This window comes from Clarias gariepinus, chromosome 21 (assembly GCF_024256425.1).
Source record: "Clarias gariepinus isolate MV-2021 ecotype Netherlands chromosome 21, CGAR_prim_01v2, whole genome shotgun sequence".
NCBI lineage: Eukaryota > Metazoa > Chordata > Actinopteri > Siluriformes > Clariidae > Clarias > Clarias gariepinus.
In genome coordinates this window covers 26,125,001-26,143,604 of record NC_071120.1, presented here as the reverse complement: position 1 = coordinate 26,143,604, position 18,604 = coordinate 26,125,001, and the positions used below count along the sequence as shown (strand labels likewise).

General features: G+C 38.9%; 1 protein-coding gene across 1 annotated transcript in view; it reads right to left on the bottom strand.

Annotated features, from left to right (window-relative positions):
- Positions 1–120: 120 nt before the first annotated feature.
- Positions 121–18,604, bottom strand: part of kremen1 (kringle containing transmembrane protein 1) — a 61,468-nt gene continuing 42,984 nt past the window's right edge. The window contains exons 4-10 of the mRNA XM_053481254.1: positions 10,964–11,088; positions 9,841–9,994; positions 8,100–8,209; positions 7,736–7,958; positions 3,056–3,295; positions 2,581–2,665; positions 121–2,304 (exon numbers count right to left, since the gene is read on the bottom strand). Of these exons, the coding sequence (XP_053337229.1) occupies positions 2,151–2,304; positions 2,581–2,665; positions 3,056–3,295; positions 7,736–7,958; positions 8,100–8,209; positions 9,841–9,994; positions 10,964–11,088 (1,091 nt within the window). The 3' untranslated portion in view covers positions 121–2,150. The remainder of the gene's footprint in view (positions 2,305–2,580; positions 2,666–3,055; positions 3,296–7,735; positions 7,959–8,099; positions 8,210–9,840; positions 9,995–10,963; positions 11,089–18,604) is intronic.

Sequence of the window (18,604 nt, the reverse complement as noted above, 5' to 3'; positions counted from 1 at the left end):
GCTCAGAATTTTTTCATAACGTTTCATAAAAGCTAACCTCAAGACTACCTAGCACTGCGCAAGCTAATCTTTGTCCAAGTAATATAATTTGTAAGACAAGTAAGGCATATTATATACAGGTATTTTGTGTATGTTTTTGTGTTGTAAGGACACTGTTGATGGATATACCAAATATGCGCACCAAGCATGTAAGCTAGCTAGGGACTGACGCTAATCTTTTATCTAGCTAGCGTGTAAGGCAGGTAGCCATTTTAATAGTAGAATAACAGTCAGAATGAGACATGTAATATCAACATTAACCTCAGATATGCTGATACTACAAGGATAAAAATCTTAATTAATGGCTGGATAAAAATCTGTGGCTTTGAAGTTCATTATTCAGTGTCATTTTAGCTTTTTTGTAAGAACTTAAATCAAGACCACTAGCTAGCATTGTGCAAGCTAATCTTTATCGAAGAAATAAAGTCTCCATATCAAAACACTTGTTGGTTTTACTGTATGGTGTAGTTGGGTGAACAATGTTGCTAGGCATGAAAGCTAGCTAGGAGTTGAAGTTGGTATCTATTTTAAAGGTGTAATGACAGTAAGAATGGGACACAGATGTCCAGAATCTCAACATTCACCTCGTTTATGTTGATGAACCACTAAGAAAAAAAACAACCCTATTTACTCAATCGCTAGCTAAACGTTTCTGGGTTGTGAAATTCAATACGCTGTGTTATTTTAGCTTTTTTGGAATGCCTTAGAGCAAGACTACTAGCCAGCATTGACCAGGTGGTTTCGTGGTCCAGTTGTGAGGACACTGTTGCTAGGCAACTTGGAAAAATGCGCACAGGATAAAAGCTAGCTACTCAATGAGGCTAATCATTTATCTAGCTACTGTAGCATATGAGCTAGCATTTATAGTCTTTTATATAGGTAATGTGAAAGTGTAATGGCAGTGAAAATTAGGCAGAAACAGTTAAAATAATGACTTTTGCCTCAAACGTGTTGATAAGTTCCTAGAAAAATACTTTTCAGTGAAAACCACTGAGCACCAGCGGTTAACCGGACGCCCATGGGTTCTTTAGTTCCACACTAAGTAATGTATGTAAACGTCTGTAGATTGTTTTCAGATCTGTTCTTTGGACACGTTCATTTTTTTTTTTTTTTAATGATCGTCACAAGGCAGCTAAAAACCACATGAGATCCTGATGCTAAACTGGCATTAGCTTTGTAGCTCCAGCGCAAAAACTAAAGAAGGAAACTTTAAGCAACAAACATGCCTTGGCTGATCGACTGCCTTCTCTGTAATGGGAAACTTGTGTATCTTTCATCTCTGGGCCTTTAAAGACAGCTCTGTGGGAAGTAAAGGAAAAAAATGTACATACAAACAGTTTTCCAACCCTTAAGGCACTTACAGACACCACACACACACACACACACACACAAACACAGAAATGATAAACCCACAACAAACGAACAAGAAAAAAAAAATACTGAAAAGCTGTTTACAGAGGTCCAAAAGGAACGTGGAATGCCAGTTTGTTGGAGCACGGGCCGGGCTGTAGTGATGACAGATTTACGCAAACGCGCACACACGCGCACACACACACACACACACTTGTTTGTGGCTGCCGGATCATGATCCGGTCTGTCCTCCACTCGGGAAATTATATTCCTGGTCCAAGCGAGAGGTGACCTACATAAAGAGTGAGGTGAAAATGGGCTGAAACAAAATCTGGATTTGGTGTGGCAGAACAGAAAAGGCTGATTGTCTGCGTTGGCGTTAAGACGGTTACGCGAGCCGCTCCGCGTTACAGTACATTCTGTCTCTTTTACTTCACCCAGAGAATCTTATCTGAACTCCTGCCAGAATCCATCTGCGCCCCCGAAAACCTGCTGGAAGAAACAGGCTTTTCCCAGAACCGCCGCCTCCCCCCCCCACCCCGCTCAGGCCGTACTGACATGTGAGTGTGGCTTTGTCCAGGTCCTGGGGAAGCCACGTCCCTCTCACATGGCACCATCTGATTGGCTGACAGTTGATGTCCAGTTCCTCATCAGGTGCTCCATTGTATTTGCTACCTGCTGTCCAGTAGAGTCTGGGTGATAATGTGTGTAATAATGTGTGTGTGTGTGTGTGTGTGTGTGTGTATGTGTGTGTGTGTAGGTTAGTTGCCCACCAGAGGGCTGAGGTCGCCGTGATGGTTTTTGAGCTTCTTTTTAAAGAGAGAGATGGTAGAGGGTCTGTAGAAGATGATCCACGGCTCTGAGGTGGTGCTCTGGGAGCACGAGTCGCTGCTCACTGTGGGAATGGTGGGAGATCTGAGAGAGGGAGAGACGGAGAGAGAGACAACAAGAGATAGATAGATAGATAGATAGATAGATAGATAGATAGATAGATAGGAAAAAGAAAGTAAAAGTAAAGAATTAGTCTTTAAGCAAGAACATCTGAGTACAAATCGTGTTTCCTAACACACACACACACACACACTTTGCTCTCCACTACACTGTATCTGCTCAGAATCAGAGCTAAAGTCTAAACATCTCTCTTCGGCTTTGATAAACATGTCGCAGCCGTGTTCAGGGATAAACACTTACTTTACTGTAACGTGAAGCACCAGCTTAGCCACCATGGCTATCACAGTTAGCGTTAGCAAGGCAGCCAGAGCGTAGATGGTCCACACTGTAAACACAAAACTGGGTCAGAAATAAGTCCTGAAATAATAATAACAACAATAAATATTTACAATAATAATAATAATAATAATAATAAATATTATTATTATTTTAAAAGAAATGTGTGTATACCATATTTAAGAAATATTGATAAAAAAAGAAAGAAAGAAAGAAAGAAAGAAAGAAAGAAAGAAAGAAAACTGGCGTGGAATTGATAGATCAGAAAAAGAAAGAAAGGAGATGAGAAGTTGACATGCAAATGCCCCAGAGATAACAGACACATAAACATAAACATAGATAGATAGAAAGGAGGCAGTAAATTGGTTGTTGAAAGATGAATAACCAGACAGACAGACAGACAGAAGAGCGGTACAGAAGAGGATAAAGGTGTACATACTGGTGCTGTGCGCAGCGGTCCGGTCCCGGCCGAGCCACTGACCTGGCATTTCGTTTTCTGACTTCTTAGGACTGGACGTTATCAGATAGAGGATCTGAGAGGATTTGTCGTTCTTGCTGGTGTTTGATCGCTCGGTGCTGCTGCCCGGACGTGGCTCTATCGTACTGGTGGCCTCTTCGCTATCGCCATCATCACTGACTACGGTATCTTCAGCGGATCTGTCGCTCGGCTGTCTGTACGCTGGAATAAAGAAAGAGGAGCGTGTTAACAGTGACAGCTGGTCAAATACTGTATGGAGCAGCTCATCTGAATCGAATGAATATATTAATTTATCACACAATGTGAAATGGAAAATACTAAAGTATTGAACCCCCCAATTTCTTTCTATTAATTAAAATTTAATTCAATTATTTGGATTAAATAAAAGAAATAGAAACCAGTGACTAAGGAAAATTTTTTAAACCTTAGCAGCAACCTCTTAATGCATTTGCTATCTTCTAAAATGCAAAATTGTTAAGATACAGTATTGACATGGTTACGGACACTACAGATTTTTTGGGGAAAGAATCCTTAATTTTGGACGGAATGCTTTAATTAAAGCATCAATTATTTCAGTTTATATGCTTCTACTGTAGGAGCATAAACCAATTTTAGTATCAATACTCATAATGAAATATAAATAATTTGCATTTAAAATGAAAATAGTTTGAAGTGAGACAGTATAACGCTGAAAAATGGCCATTTTTGGGGCACATATAAAATGTTATATTTTAGCAACTTGAAATGTTTAGGAGAAAAAGACTGGTCACTTCAATATTGAATAAACTTAAAAAGTAGCTTTTTTGGCCACAAACATTTTCTGTATAGCATAAAAAATAATAAAATCAGCACCAATACTGTGTTTTGGCCGAATGTAATTTAACATTACAAAAATTCAAATTATTGCTTTTACATTTGCATCATGTACTATTGACATTTTCTTTACACAGGCGTTTGGAAGTTGAATTATGATGTTGCTTTTGGTTGTGCTATCTATGCTACCTGTCAGCCATAAATCAGGGCGGGACTCTGGCGCGCCAAACCGAACAAGTGGAGGTGTTTTTGGTTTTTATTTAGATACGAGGCGACCGTAGCTATGGCGTCAGCTGGAATCTGTATAGCAGGTCTCACTCTTCCCCGGGGTCGAGGCGTAGGGAGTGACAGTGTACCAGAGACCATCCTGGTGTCGATGCCAGACAAAGCAGAGGATTCTGCTACTCTTTATATTAAAACATCGTATTGATAGAACGTAAGTAACCGCTGTCTCATGGAACTCCACCTCATCTGCTGCTTGCTGAATTACACGATCAGCTCTGCAGCTGCAGCCTCCATACAGCTAAAAGAAAAAACAAAGGTTTCGTTCCGAGACCCACCCTGATTTATGGCTGACAGGTCGCAGGTTTGAAAATAAAAACGGCTCGGAATATATTTACACAAGGCAATTTTGTCGCACACGTATGTTATTAAAAGCAGGGAGGTGCTGTATTTTACTTTCCATTTTGCTATCAGGTGGTGAGTATAAGAACAATAAGTACAGCCATGTTTTTTTATGTTACTATAGTACACTAAAGTATAATTTCAAGCATTTCATAGGTGTCAAAAGGATTTTACTAACTACATTAAGTTTATTCAAAGAGTCACTACTTGCAGTGTTAAACCTTCTTCCTTAAGACCTCTGCAATTTGCCCCTGAATGCTGTCAATCAACTTCAGGGCCACATCCTGACTGATGGCAGATAATTCTTGTATAATCAGTGGTTGGGGTTCGTCAGAATTTGTGGGTTTTTGTCTCCCACTTGCCTCTGTTTGGTTCTTTTCAAATGTAGTTCCTCAATTTATTATTATTATTATTTATTTCATTTTATTACATTTCAAATCTACTTAATCCTTGTAATCTGACCAAAAAAACTACACACACATGTGCACTATTTAAACATGTTCTAGTCAGGTCTATAAGCGGTATTTAATTGGTTCGCTGCCCGAGGCAAAGTGAAAAAGCGCTATGGGTTTGCGGACTCGGAGAAGAACCAATTTATTTCTCTGACCTTTTTGTTCGGGCTAAACGTTTCCCACTATTTCATGTTTCCTTCTTTCTTTCCTTCCCTTCCGTCAGCTTGGGCAAATAAATCATAAGAAAACAGAAACATCGCAGGATGGCTGTTTGGGTTGGCTTGTCCAGCAGAGGCACAACGTACTCTGAACATCAGAAACGTTAATAAACACGGAGCATGCTCGAGAAAGTGAGTCTGAATACACAAACGAGTTCAAAGGGAATGATTTATAATAGCAATTCAGAAATATGGTTACTTTTACCAGAGTAGTAATAGTGAGTTATTCCATTAAAATAGACGGTACATTTAAAACCCCGCTATTAAATCTAGTCGTTTTGTATTTATCGAGGCTAACAGCAAATTACTGCAGAAATGATCTCATGAAGATGATGTTTGCCAAGATTTATCATCTCAAAATTATATTAATAAAAATGAAATACTTAAATTATTGACAAACTCTACATATTAAATAATTGCACAGGTCGACATTGCGATTTTAATTTATATGCAATTGTGCAGCACTGGTTCATTTGATCTTTCTACATCTATCTATAGTGCTTTGATGTAGTTACAGTTTTTCCAAAAATACCTTTTTTTCTAAATAAACAACTGCTTAAAAGGGTAAGAAACAACATTTTAATATTATATTGGATTTTTTTAAATCAAAATCCATTACTAATTTATTTATGAAATATCTAATATAAATGTAACCAGGCGAAAGCTTTTATGGAAAAAATTTTTTTATCCACACATTATTATTATTATTATTATTATTATTATTATTATAGTTGTTATTGTTATTATGACACCACTATACAAATATACTGAGAAAAAAAAAATGAGAGAAAATTACTGACAAAAATAATTCATTACAATCTGTAGTGTAAAAAAGTCAACAAGGTTAAAGCAAGGAAAATGCTGTCATGATGTTATGTCACAATAACAACACTGATGGAAATGTATTGCATTATACATAGGACTGCACAATACGATAAAAATAAAATCAATTATAAAATAACTGTACAGCATTAATTATAAGTATAAAATATCAAAAAACAACCAATGACACTTGACAGTGCAGGACGTAGTGAGATTGTTGATCTGTAATAATAGAAAGAAACAACTTGAACAATGCCAAGGGTGCCAATAATTTAATCGATAGTAAAAACAGACAAACAGACAACAAACAAAACTACGTTTTTGGCCCAAATAATATTTCAATATCTCTTAATACGATGATTCTGAAGACAAAACAAACTTTTTAGGCGAGGAACATAATCCCGGCTGGGTTCTTCTAGCTGTATCGCGTCTGATCTGTTTATTAAGGTTGATGTGGCTCAGATGCTGAAGCCTGATAAACCTCAACAAAGCCAAATTAAATATTGATAAACTGCAACCCATTCAATATCTGAGACGGAGGGAGTTCCTGAAATGGCCCACGGTGCCGTTCAAATATTTAATACCCAGGACTCCAGGTTCAAAACACCACAACAAAAACATTTGAGCTGATGGAGAAACTTTCTGTCCTGTTATGTTTGCTCCAATTGTTGGAAATCTGACATCTCTGCAATCTCGTGTCATGTGCACCGACTGGGTATTTTGTGGCTTCTGTTGCCTTCTCTCTTTTTCTCTTTCCTTTCATCCACCCATCCGCTGGTAAATTCTTGGTGTAAAGCATCAGTAGCTGGTTGTTTTTATGTAAATGTGGAATGGAGGCAAAAAACCAAACTGTACCTACTCATGCAAATAAGGCTCGAAACAAAGCATTAGACTCTCTGCCTTTGTTCATTCATCTATCCAACCACATAGGCATCCAATCATCCATCCATCCATCCATAAGCTAGAATTACAAAACAATATAATGTATTGCAGTTCTGTCTATCCATTTATCTTTCCACCAATTCTTCATTAATCCATCCATACTACCATATTATATACATTATATTTTTTCAGAACATGTGGTACTACAGTCCATACTGAGATCCATCCATCTATTCAACCATCTACACAACCCTGCATCTCTTCAACCATCTTTTCATCCTTTCATCCATCCATCCATCTGACCCTTTCCCATCTTTTATCTACTTATCCACCCCTCTGGCTATTCAGCCATCCTTCATAAAATTAGAAAAATTACAGGCAATAAACAATGTAATTCAGGCTTATACTGTCAATCTTTACCCTCAATCCATCCATCCATCCATCAGTTCATCCATCTACCTCGTCATTCCTCCTTATCTTCATTCCATCAATCCATCATGCATGTTAAGCATCCATTCATCCATCCACATAGTCTCTCATCCATATATTCATTCATTTAATCTAGGCCCTCATCCATTCTTTCATCCATCCATATATCGATCCACATACTGTATATATATACACTGCACTGTTCCTTCCATTTATCCATCCATCCATTATAAAATGACCAAATGTGCAGCCACAATTAGTCATACATCAACCCATGCCTTCATCCATCTTCATCTGTCTATTTCCAAATTAGTCCACCCACTTATCCGTTCATCCATCTATCCATCCATCAATGTATCCACCCAGCTACAGTATCAAAACACGGAGATAGACAGACCTACCTTGATAGAGCATGGAAAATCCCTGGGCCTCGTTCGTCCTGTCTGAGTAGAAATACAGGATGACGAAGTCTGCGCTGACGTTTACGATTTCCCGCGGCGGGTTACGCCCATCGAACCTCGCCACCACCTGATTGGTGTAACCGTCCAGCAGCTCGACCATATCCGCCTGGTCCATGATGTTGAAGAAAGTGAAGTTAAAAAGGATGACCGATGCTCCCGGGACCTGGAAGAACAGAGAGCGACAAGAACAGCGGTCTTTAAACAAATACGGCCAAGAGAACTGTCTCCTAATGCGGGTTTGTTGGAATTTTAATTGAAGCGATTGTGTTCTTTGATGGTCTTGAAAAACACAATTATCTTTTACCTGTATGGTCCAGTAGCAGACACGGCCACGTGCGTATTTATCTGGAAAGTCTGGTGAGTAGATTACACCTGATTCGGCCGTGTAGTTTCCACCACATGCTCCCACTTTGGCTAGAAGCACAAAGACGGTGCGTTTACTGTACACGTCACGCCAGAGATAACGTTTAAAATTTTGCAAAACGTAACTATAACAGTTACTTCGATTCTTTTTTGCGCTTATTAAAAAAAACAAAAAACTTTTGTCACTTATACAGTATACTGTATATTTGTATTTGAGGTTGTAAAATGGTACCATTCTTCTGTAATCCGACAGGTGGTGCTCTCTAAACTATTCACACATTGGCAAACAGCACAGTGTCCTCTGTGGAAGGAGTGAATTAATTGCTTAAAAAAGTTTGTTTAATATTGTAACAAAACTTAAACAAAAATGAATATCGAATTAGGATATTTATAAAACGGTGATACAGAATCGCAATACAAATGGAATCGAGACCTGGGTATCGTGATGATATCGTATCGGCAGGTCTCTGGTGATTCCCATCACTATCATTTTGTGTGTCTTGTATCTAATATTAAGTGTGCCTTTACATTACAGACTCGGGGCGGACCAGAGCACACTTGACCCGAATGTTTGACAATGTGAACACTTCATATTGTGCTGATCTTGTCTGATCAGCTGGAGTCCACGCTTTCGATGTACTCGAAAACTGCTCGAATCAATTATAAAAGCTAACATTTAATTCACATGGAAGTAGAACGAAACAGCATTAGCGCCATTGCCAACTAGGTGCACACCTTCCTATTCTATTTTTTAATTTATTTTAGTGATCTTAATATATAAATTATAAAAGAAATATATATATAATATATATATATATATATATATATATATATATAGTATGTTTTTCAGCCCAATATTTTTTTCATATATATATATATATATATATATATATATATATATATATTTTTTTTTTTTTTCAAAATTCTTACTTTTATTGAAAAACAGTATTTTTTATTTAATTGTACTCACTAGCGCAATTTATTTAATCATAAAGAAATCTTTCTATTTAGGTCTGATTGTATAAGCATTTCACTGCATATCATACTGTGGATGGTTGTGTATGTGACAAATCCGTTTTAAATTTGAGTTCAAATACACAAATGCACGTACAGTAAGTACAGAGCGATAATAATGAAGAGAACTCTGGCGAGTGGGGAGCAGGGAGGACGGAAGCAATCATTCTTGAGCATATGTTGTGTGAATGCAGTCCAAGTCCTGGTTAGATTTGAATTACACTTATAGTCAAATCCGGTAGTCTTGGGTTAACCGAGCTAAAATCTAAATACTTACACGAACATACAAAGCAGTCCTGTATACTCTTATTCAACAGCTTCTAGTATTGTTCATCATTCCCAGTTCTTAGGCAATAGATTCTTCCGCCTTTAAGTCCCTTAACCCTTTTATACTGTATATGTTCACACTCGTAGACCATTCTTTATATTAAAATAAATAATATACACCTTTATGTCCTATACTGTCACACTTCTTAAAAGACATTTTTTATCATTTTGGCCTTTTTTTAAACATCAGCAGTAATGTTTTTTGAAATCTTACTAAGTGCAATTGGCCTAAGTGACTTTTAAGGAAACAAACAAACAAAACAAAAAATTTGCGGAATTTGCGGCTGCGTCGTTCTGATCCGGGCCGGTCCTGTAGATCAGACCTGTCCGATTAAACTCACTGTCGAAGACGATGACGTGTCCGTCCCCTCCGCATGGCTGCTGCTGGTCCCCGAAGCACCCGTGACTACACTCTAAACTCGGGGCGTCGCCATGGAGATGGTAGTCCAGCTCGTTGCCGCAGAAACAGGCGTAGCCCGCCTCCATTCCGGCGAGCTGGGGGAAAACACGGGACCGATGACATCACACATATATTATAAAATATAATAACGGCTTTGTGTTACTCGGCTACTGGAGAGACTTCCTCTTTTAAAAATTTAAAAAAGAGTGCCTTACAAGATGTCTTTACCCCGTCAGTTATTAGACAGTGATATATAAAACACTCTAAATAAAACCTTAGTCATATTACATTACTGTAACGTTATTACTTTAGTAATATAAATCCAGAGGAGTGTGTCGGCTGATCTGATCGGCTGAAAGCATCAGGGGTTCGTACACTTCTCTTTAAAACAAAATCATCGTTTCTATCTGTGTAATAACAGCGAATGTGTTTAATCCGTTAATGTGGATCATCCACCGACTCCCTGTGAGTAAACTGTTACTATGGAAACAATGATACTATTATTATTATTAAAGGTCACGTATTTTACTATTTCTTTAACAAATTAACACTTTACTAAATTGACACTTTTTCAAATTAAGTTTCTGATTAAAATGCATTTTTTGATATACCTCAAACTCCCTGCGTATCAATTCTCCTCTGTTAACACGCCATTTCAGTGTTTATGTAAATGAGCAACTGCTAAGTCACGCCCCTCCGGAGGAACAGCAGAGCCGAGTAACATCATGGGGGGAGGGGGCTCTTCTTGTATGAGGTCACATTAGGGGAAACATTGAAGTGGCTTGTTAAAGCAGGGAATTTTTTTCTCACTTTTTTTTTTTTGTAAACCCACGAAGGAGACAAAAAAGTGTCTCGCATGTTTTGCATAACATATCAGACTGTTATACTTCTCAGGTCTCAGTAAACTGTTTGACGAGATGATTTGGTTTATATATATATATATATATTTTTTTTTTTAAATCTATGTACACTTTCTTATTTTTATGTGGATAAACCAGCGGCACACAGTTTAAAACTGACACCTGGCCCAGGAACGGACAGATTTCCCATGATGCATCGCTCACCTTGTATCTCTGGTTGCGACAGAGGCTGATGCAGCTCTGCACGGTGAGCTTCTGAGACGTCTGGTAGCTCTTAGAGAGAGGAGGAGGATCACCGCTATCCTTAAAGCAACCGAGAATTCCAGGCACTGAGAGAGAGAGAGCGAGAGAGCGAGAGAGAGAGAGAACATAAAGGGGGCTTTAAAATGTTTCCCAATCAGAAGACAGGGACTTTCGACAGATGAAGAAACTTCAGTCACTTAAGCAACTGGCCCAGAAAATAACTCAGTTATGCTCTGTTGCTTCTCATAAAGTCTCGAAATTCTTTCCCTAAGACAGAATGAAAGAATGAAAGAAAGAGAGAGAGAGAGAGAGAGAGAGAGTATAATCACAAACAACAACATCAAACGCTGGCGCCCACAGTGAGCCGCTTGGCAAAAACAGAGCAGCGTGTCTGTCTTCACCAACACCGCGCACTCTAACAACACAACCTAATTACAGACAGAAATTCTACTAGAGGAAGGGTGTGTGTGTGTGTGTGTGTGTGTGTGTGTGTGTGGAGGAGAATGGGTGTTTCTTGTTTCTAAAACAAATTCACACTATACCCCACCCACCAGCTTGAGGGAGAAAACACACACACACACACACACACACACACAAACGGAGAAAGAGAGAAAAGTATAAAAAATTAGAAAATCTTCTGATAAAAAGTGACAGTTTAGTTTAAACAACATCCTCGGCCCGACTCACCCGTTCACTCACTCAATAACTGATATATTTATTATCAATATAAATGAACTTATTTATTCCTCATTCACTCCTCCATTTAACTTCGTCCCTCGTTTACTCACTTCATCCTTCACTCATTCAATCTCCTCATCACCGCCACTCTAATTCGCTCCGTCATGTCTGTAATCCCTCATTTACATCATCATGTACTCTCTCGCCTCTTCCCTCACTCCACATTTCTTTTCTTCTCCATCACTCTTCTCAGTAATTGGAGAAAAGCATGTCATCCTTCATTAAATCTATTTTCTTTCTTTCGTTCTTCTGCTTTTTTCCCCCCCGTGTACACTTTTTATAACCAGCACCAGTTTACATGTGTTTCTCTCTTTTTTTTATTTATTTTATTTTATTTATTATGCTCCGACAGCTGGCTACGTTTCACAGAGTCATCAATTAGTCCTTTCTTTAGAAAGATTTATGAATTTAAAACACCATGGAAATGTGACTCGGCTGTCCAGAGGAACTCGGAGTCGGGATCTGGGTTCGAGCGTGCCGCTTCTGACAGATCCGTGTTTGTTTTATTCCTGCGCTGGGGGTTTTGCCGTTTATGATTTATAACGGATACGACACTGAAATGTGAACCAGAGAGAGAGAGATGTTTGTGAATTAAAAAGATGTCGAAATAAATCTTGTGTCAGGGGAACACCAAGTTCTTGGAGGAAAAAAAAAAAAAAAAAAACGAGACAGATTTCCCTACTAAACACATCAGAACCTAACTTCGACTTTTTGCTCATGTGTGTGTGTGTGTGTGTGCATGAGGGCGTGCGTGTGTGTTCTGGCTGGTGGAAAGCCGCAAGCATGCGCCGTGTGAGTGACTGAGGCTGTGTCGCGACATGATTGAGTTTGCAGAGATGAATGGCTTCACCCCGGGGAGCAACACGACTCCTTAATTAAAGGCTGAGGAGGTATGTGAAACCCAAACGGAATAATTAAAAGGGCGTTCGGAGCTCGGACTCGGAACAACAGAACAACAGAGGAGAGAAAAGACAGAGGCGGGTTCGGCTTTACGGAGAAGAGGATTATGAGTTATGTCTGTCCTCTGAAGTGAGGATGAAGAACATGAAAAGAGCATCTGGCTTTCATGTGCCGAGTCAGCCCGAGACGGACACGGCCGCTGTTTCAGATTGAGCAATAAAACCAGATCTTCTTTACACAAGTACACACATTTACACACATTCATTTGGCAAACTGTTCTATTCAGAGTCACCCACACCGGATTCTCCCCTCTCTCAGGGATAAACCATAATCAGACAGGTTTTTTTGTGTGTGGGTTTTTTTTCTTTTTTGGTGATGTGATTTTTAAGTCAAGGTAGCGGTCCGAAATTTCACAACCTATTTCGTTCTTTAAAGAAAAGCGTAAAGAAAAAGCAGCTTAACGAGACACCAAACGTTTTCAGTAGCGGTTCATACATAACTGTCACTTCCACCATTTGCCTTTTAACCCCCCAACAGCCCCGCCTTCTTGTGCTCTGCTCTCAATCTTTCCAAATTCAACTTCAAAAAAAAAAAAAAAAAGAAAGAAAGACCTGCTACTGGAAGTGATTTATTCCTTTTTCAAGGATTAACAGCAAATCAGTAAACATGTGACACTTCTGGGATTTAAACTGAAGACCTTGTGGTCACTAGTGAACATGTTAAAACACTGATCTGAGCTGTTAATGGTGCATGATGGTGATTGTAGTGAATGTTGGAGTTTGATGGTGAATGTTCATGTTTTATAGTGAGTGTTGAGGTGTGATCGCGGATGTTAGTGTTTGATGGGGAATATTGATGTTTGATGATGGATGTTGGTGTTAGATGACGAATGGTAGTGTTTGATGAGGAATGTTGGTGCTTTGTAGTTAATGTTGGTGTTTTATGGAAATAAAACGCGGGTGTTTAATGAATTTTGCTATGTCCTGGTAAATATTGGTGTTTTATAGTGAAAATTAGTGTTTGATGTAAACATTGGTGTTTTATTGGAATCTTGGGGTTTGATGGTGAATGTTAGTTCTTGGTGGGGAATGTTGGTGTTTTGTATTACTGTTGCCATTTATGGGCAATGTTGGTATTTGATAATGCATGTTGGTGTTTTATGGAAAATGCTGGTGTCTGATGGGGAATGTTGGTGTGTGACGGTGATAAATGCTGGTGGTTGACAGTAAATGTTGGTGTTTTGTAGTGAATGTTGGCGTTTGATGATGAACGTTGGTGTTTAATGTGGAATGTTGGTTTTTAATGGTGTACCTTGGTGTTTAATGGGGAAAGTTGGTGTTTGATGGGGAAAGTTTGTGTATGATTGTGAATGTTGGTACTGTATTTGATGGTAAAAGTTGGTTTTTAATGGTGCACCTTGGTGTTTGATGGGGAAAGTTGGTATTTGATGGTAAAAGTTGGTTTTTAATGGTGCACCTTGGTGTTTGATGGGGAAAGTTGGTGTTTGATAATGAACGTTGGTGTTTGATGATAAACGTTGGTGTTTGATGGTGAATGTTATTACTGTATTTGATGGTAAAAGTTGGTTTTTAATGGTGCACCTTGGTGTTTGATGGGGAAAGTTGGTGTTTGATAATGAACGTTGGTGTTTGATGATGAACGTTGGTGTTTGATGATGAACGTTGAAGTTTGATGGGGAATGTGGGTGTGTGACTGTGATGATGAATGCTGGTGCTCGACAGTGAATGTTCATGCTTGGTGTTTTATAGTAAATGTTGGTGTTTTATAGTGAATGTTAGTGTTTGATGGGAAATGTTGGAGTTAAATGCCTGCATGGTAAATACTTGGAATGATTTTCCCATGTATTTAAGCCTTTCCCATGTTGTGGTAATGAATATAGAGTTTCTGTGTAAAAGAATGTTAATTCAGCCTGACACTCACACATGGGTCTGTAACGTCAGCGTCTCCCTGTGTTTACTATCTGAGGCGTTACATTACAGCACAATGAGTGCGGCTGCCTCCTGTGGCTGCCTGCCCAAATACCTCTCACTGAATATAATGAGGACGAGAGAGAGAGAGAGAGAGAGAGAGAGCGTAAACATGTGTGTGTGTGTGTGTGTGTGTGCGCACACAGGGAGAGAATGGGGTCAATGTGTGACTTTGAGAAAGATTGGATGTGTGTGTGTTTTTTTTTTGAGAATGAAAGTGTGTTTGTGCATGTGGGCGTGTTTGTACTTGAGAGCACGAGAGTGTGTGTTTGTTTGAAAGGCAGTGTGTACGTGTCAGTTTGGGTTCTATGGCGAGAATGTGTGTGTGTTTGTGTGTGTGAATGAGACGGTAATCTCGCTGTTGTCTCGCTGCTGTTTGCTTCACCTGAAAAAGAGTCACGTAGTCCGTTTGTGCTACCAAAAAAAAGCCCCCGAGGTGTGCGTGAGTGAGAGTGTGTGCGTCGACACAACAGGAAGGGGATCAGATAAACATGTTCGCGTCTAGCACTAACACACAAAGCTAGTCAACAAACATGATGTCATTCACCTGTGTTCAACTTCTAAACAGATCCTAAAAACATGGGCGTGTACTATCCTATAAATACTATGCTGATAAATAATAATAACAATAATTCATTAATAACCATATTTTATTACGAATAGTGTCGGTTATAATTGATATTACAGACGAGCAGGGTGATGCGCCCTGAACACCTCTCCACTGTTTCCTTCCTATAGGATGAACGCTTACAGGTGGGGTTGATCTATTTTCCGTAACAGCAGCTCTGAAAACAGTGAAGATGCAAATCACAGGTTCTAATAGGTTATGGTTTCCATAGCAACAACTTACGAAGAATTTCTATGATCCACGCATCAGTGTGCATAAATGAAATTTAACAAAATGTGTAAATAGTTGGTTCATTTGATATGGTGAGGTTTTATAAAAGGAGATTTTTGTATAATATCAAAGGTCAGGTCCACTGTGTCAGGGCTTTAATGTATTAATTAATCAGAGATTAAAAAACTGTTAAGCTGAATCACATGAGAAACGATAAATGTGGTCATTTTTCATGCTCATGATGTAAGTAAAAACTTTTCGTCCCTTAAATCACACAGTTTCAGTGTCTATGTAAATGAGCTACTGCTAAGCCACACCCCTCTTCTTATATGAGGTCACATCAGGGGACAAATCAAATCAGCTTGTTTAACCCTGGGTCAATATAAAAAAGGACAGAAATGACAAACAGATAGGATCTGAATGTGTATACATAACTTGTGTTAAAGAGATAAATCTTGTGTAATATGGTACCTTTAAATGTAGGGTTGTTTTTCATTAATAATCAATTAAAATGGTAATGTGATGCAGTTTTGCTCCTGTATAAGAGGAATCAGACACTTCAAGAATTTGTTGTGGTAACAGTACCTCTCTTTCAATACATCGTTGATAATTTTTCCATAATTGTGGGAAAACCCAGAGGTGTGATTCATTCTTTAAATATTTAGGTAGACCATTACACCGTAACCCAATACACAGTCCCAGTCAAAAGTTTGGACACAAGTTTGGATTTATATTCTAAATTCTAGAACAATGCTGGATTTTTAAAAATAATTAAGTAACAACAGTCAGTTGTTGTTTTAGAACATGAAGGTCAGCTGTTCAGGAACAGTATTGTGTCGAGTGTGTTTGCGAAACCCATCAAGCTCGATGATGAAACTGTCTCTCATGAAGACCTTCCCAGGAAAGCAAGACCAAAACTTATACCTGCTGCAGAGGAGAAGTTCATTTAGAGTCACCAGCCTCAGAAATCACCAATTAACAACCAGCATCTCAGATTGGAGCCGTTATGAAGCTTTACAGAGCAGAAGTAGCAGATAAACATCTCAATATCAACTGTTCAAAGAAGATTATTGTTTTTTTTTTAGATAAACGCCTTCAGTATTGTTTTAAAGCGTAGAAAGAAATAGACATCAGGAATGACCGTGGTATTAGAAGAGGTGCACAAACTTTTGACTGGTTGTGTATGTATATGTAAAAATCGATCTAGTTAAGATATTAAGATTCTTTTGGGTAATAATTCATGTATCGTAATCGAGTTTCCTCATAAGCGTTTGCATTTCAGGTGATAAATTGAAATGCAATAAACTATTCACAGAATTGAAACTAATAAAAATTTTACATTGGAATGTTTAGAAAATTATGATACTTAAAAAATCGCAATACAAGTTGAATTGGTACCAATTGGCATCGCAACGTTATGGTATCGGGGGATCGTTAGAAATTCGCGTCCCTAATATTATTTAGAAATCTGAGATGACACCTGATTGAGCTGAGTTTACGATTAATATGTTATCGTTACAGAGGTACTCATCTGCGATCATCAGTCACCTGGGACAAGCTACCTGACAGACGCCTAACGGCAACAAAGCTGACTAAACAATGCACAAAAAAACTAGAGTGAAGCGTTTACAGCAGTCCGTCCTCTATCAGGAACAAAAACAGCTGCAGGTCAGAATGCACAAACGCGTGACGCGGCTCTGGCGCTCGACTGCTGTTCTGGTTTTATTCTTGTTTTTTTTTTTATTTCCCAAAAGACGTACACTCGCCTCAAGCAAAAAACAAACAAAAAAAATTAGGTCCAACGAATTAGCTGTTTTCGTCACTTGTATTATATGAAGCCACCCGAGATCCATCCCATAATACGTCGTCTGAACCAGGAAGTGTGTGGATTTGATATGGGCGATGCCCAAGAGCAGGGGTGGGGAGGCAAAACTGGGACAAACACACACATTAACGGAAACCAGACGAAACCCAGTCAGGCCAATATGACCACGGGCGACTGCAGCGAGACAATGCACGGCCTAATTGTGCAGCGTGGGGCAAAAAAACACACCCGAGTCGGGCTTTCACCTGATTTAATGTGAGCATGAGGGAAAAAAAACCTACACGATAACATTATACATAATTAAAAGAATTTTTTTATTGCATAAGCTGTAAAATTGTGTAGTGCTAAATATAAGATGTAATGTGATTAAATAAGTACATCTGGAGGGAAAAATACAATAGATCTTGGAAGTAGGCAAAATCTGGCAAAATAAAAATGGGGAGAAGAGAACATGCATCTAATTTTCCTCACTATGATATCATTATATAATAAAACATATATATAAAAAAAAAAAGATGTCATAGTGTATAGAAAAAACAGATATGTGTGTGTGTGTGTGTGTGTGTGTGTGTGTTTTGGACTTCAGCCACTGGAGACTGGAACCGACTCAACACCCACACACCCTCTCACTCACAACAATACCACAGCTGGACACTGAAAACAAAAGAGGTGGTTAAAATATTACGAATGTGTAAAAACGATGTAAACCCAGAGCTCGACAGTAGGGCCGCGCTACGCTGCTGAGGTGAGGGGTATTTTCGGAAGACGATGTTAAATCATAAATGGCAGAGGGTTTGGTTTCGTTACGTCTGAACTGATGCAGAGCATCGAGCCGCCACATTAATACCGAACCTCACACCCACTTGGTGCTCGTAAAAATGAAAAGCCGTATAATAAGTGCGGGGGAAAAAAAGAAAAGAAAAAGAGTGCGGCAGCTGTGCTTTACAGCCTTAATCAGGACTGTACAGAGAGATCACAGCCTCCAATCCCTTTGATTCTACATCTGAGCCTGTGCTGAAGGTTTAATCGATTTCTTTTGACCTTTTACAAAGAGTTCAAAGCAGCTCCTCCTCTACTAGGACTGACAGGTAGAGAGGCCACACCTCCTTTAATGAGACTGACAGGTAGAGAAGCCACACCTCCTTCTTTTAGACTGACAGGTAGAGAGGCCACACCTCCTTCTTTTAGACTGACAGGTAGAGAGGCCACACCTCCTTCTTTTAGACTGACAGGTAGAGAGGCCACACCTCCTTCTTTTAGACTGACAGGTAGAGAGGCCACACCTCCTTCTTTTATACTGACAGGTAGAGAGG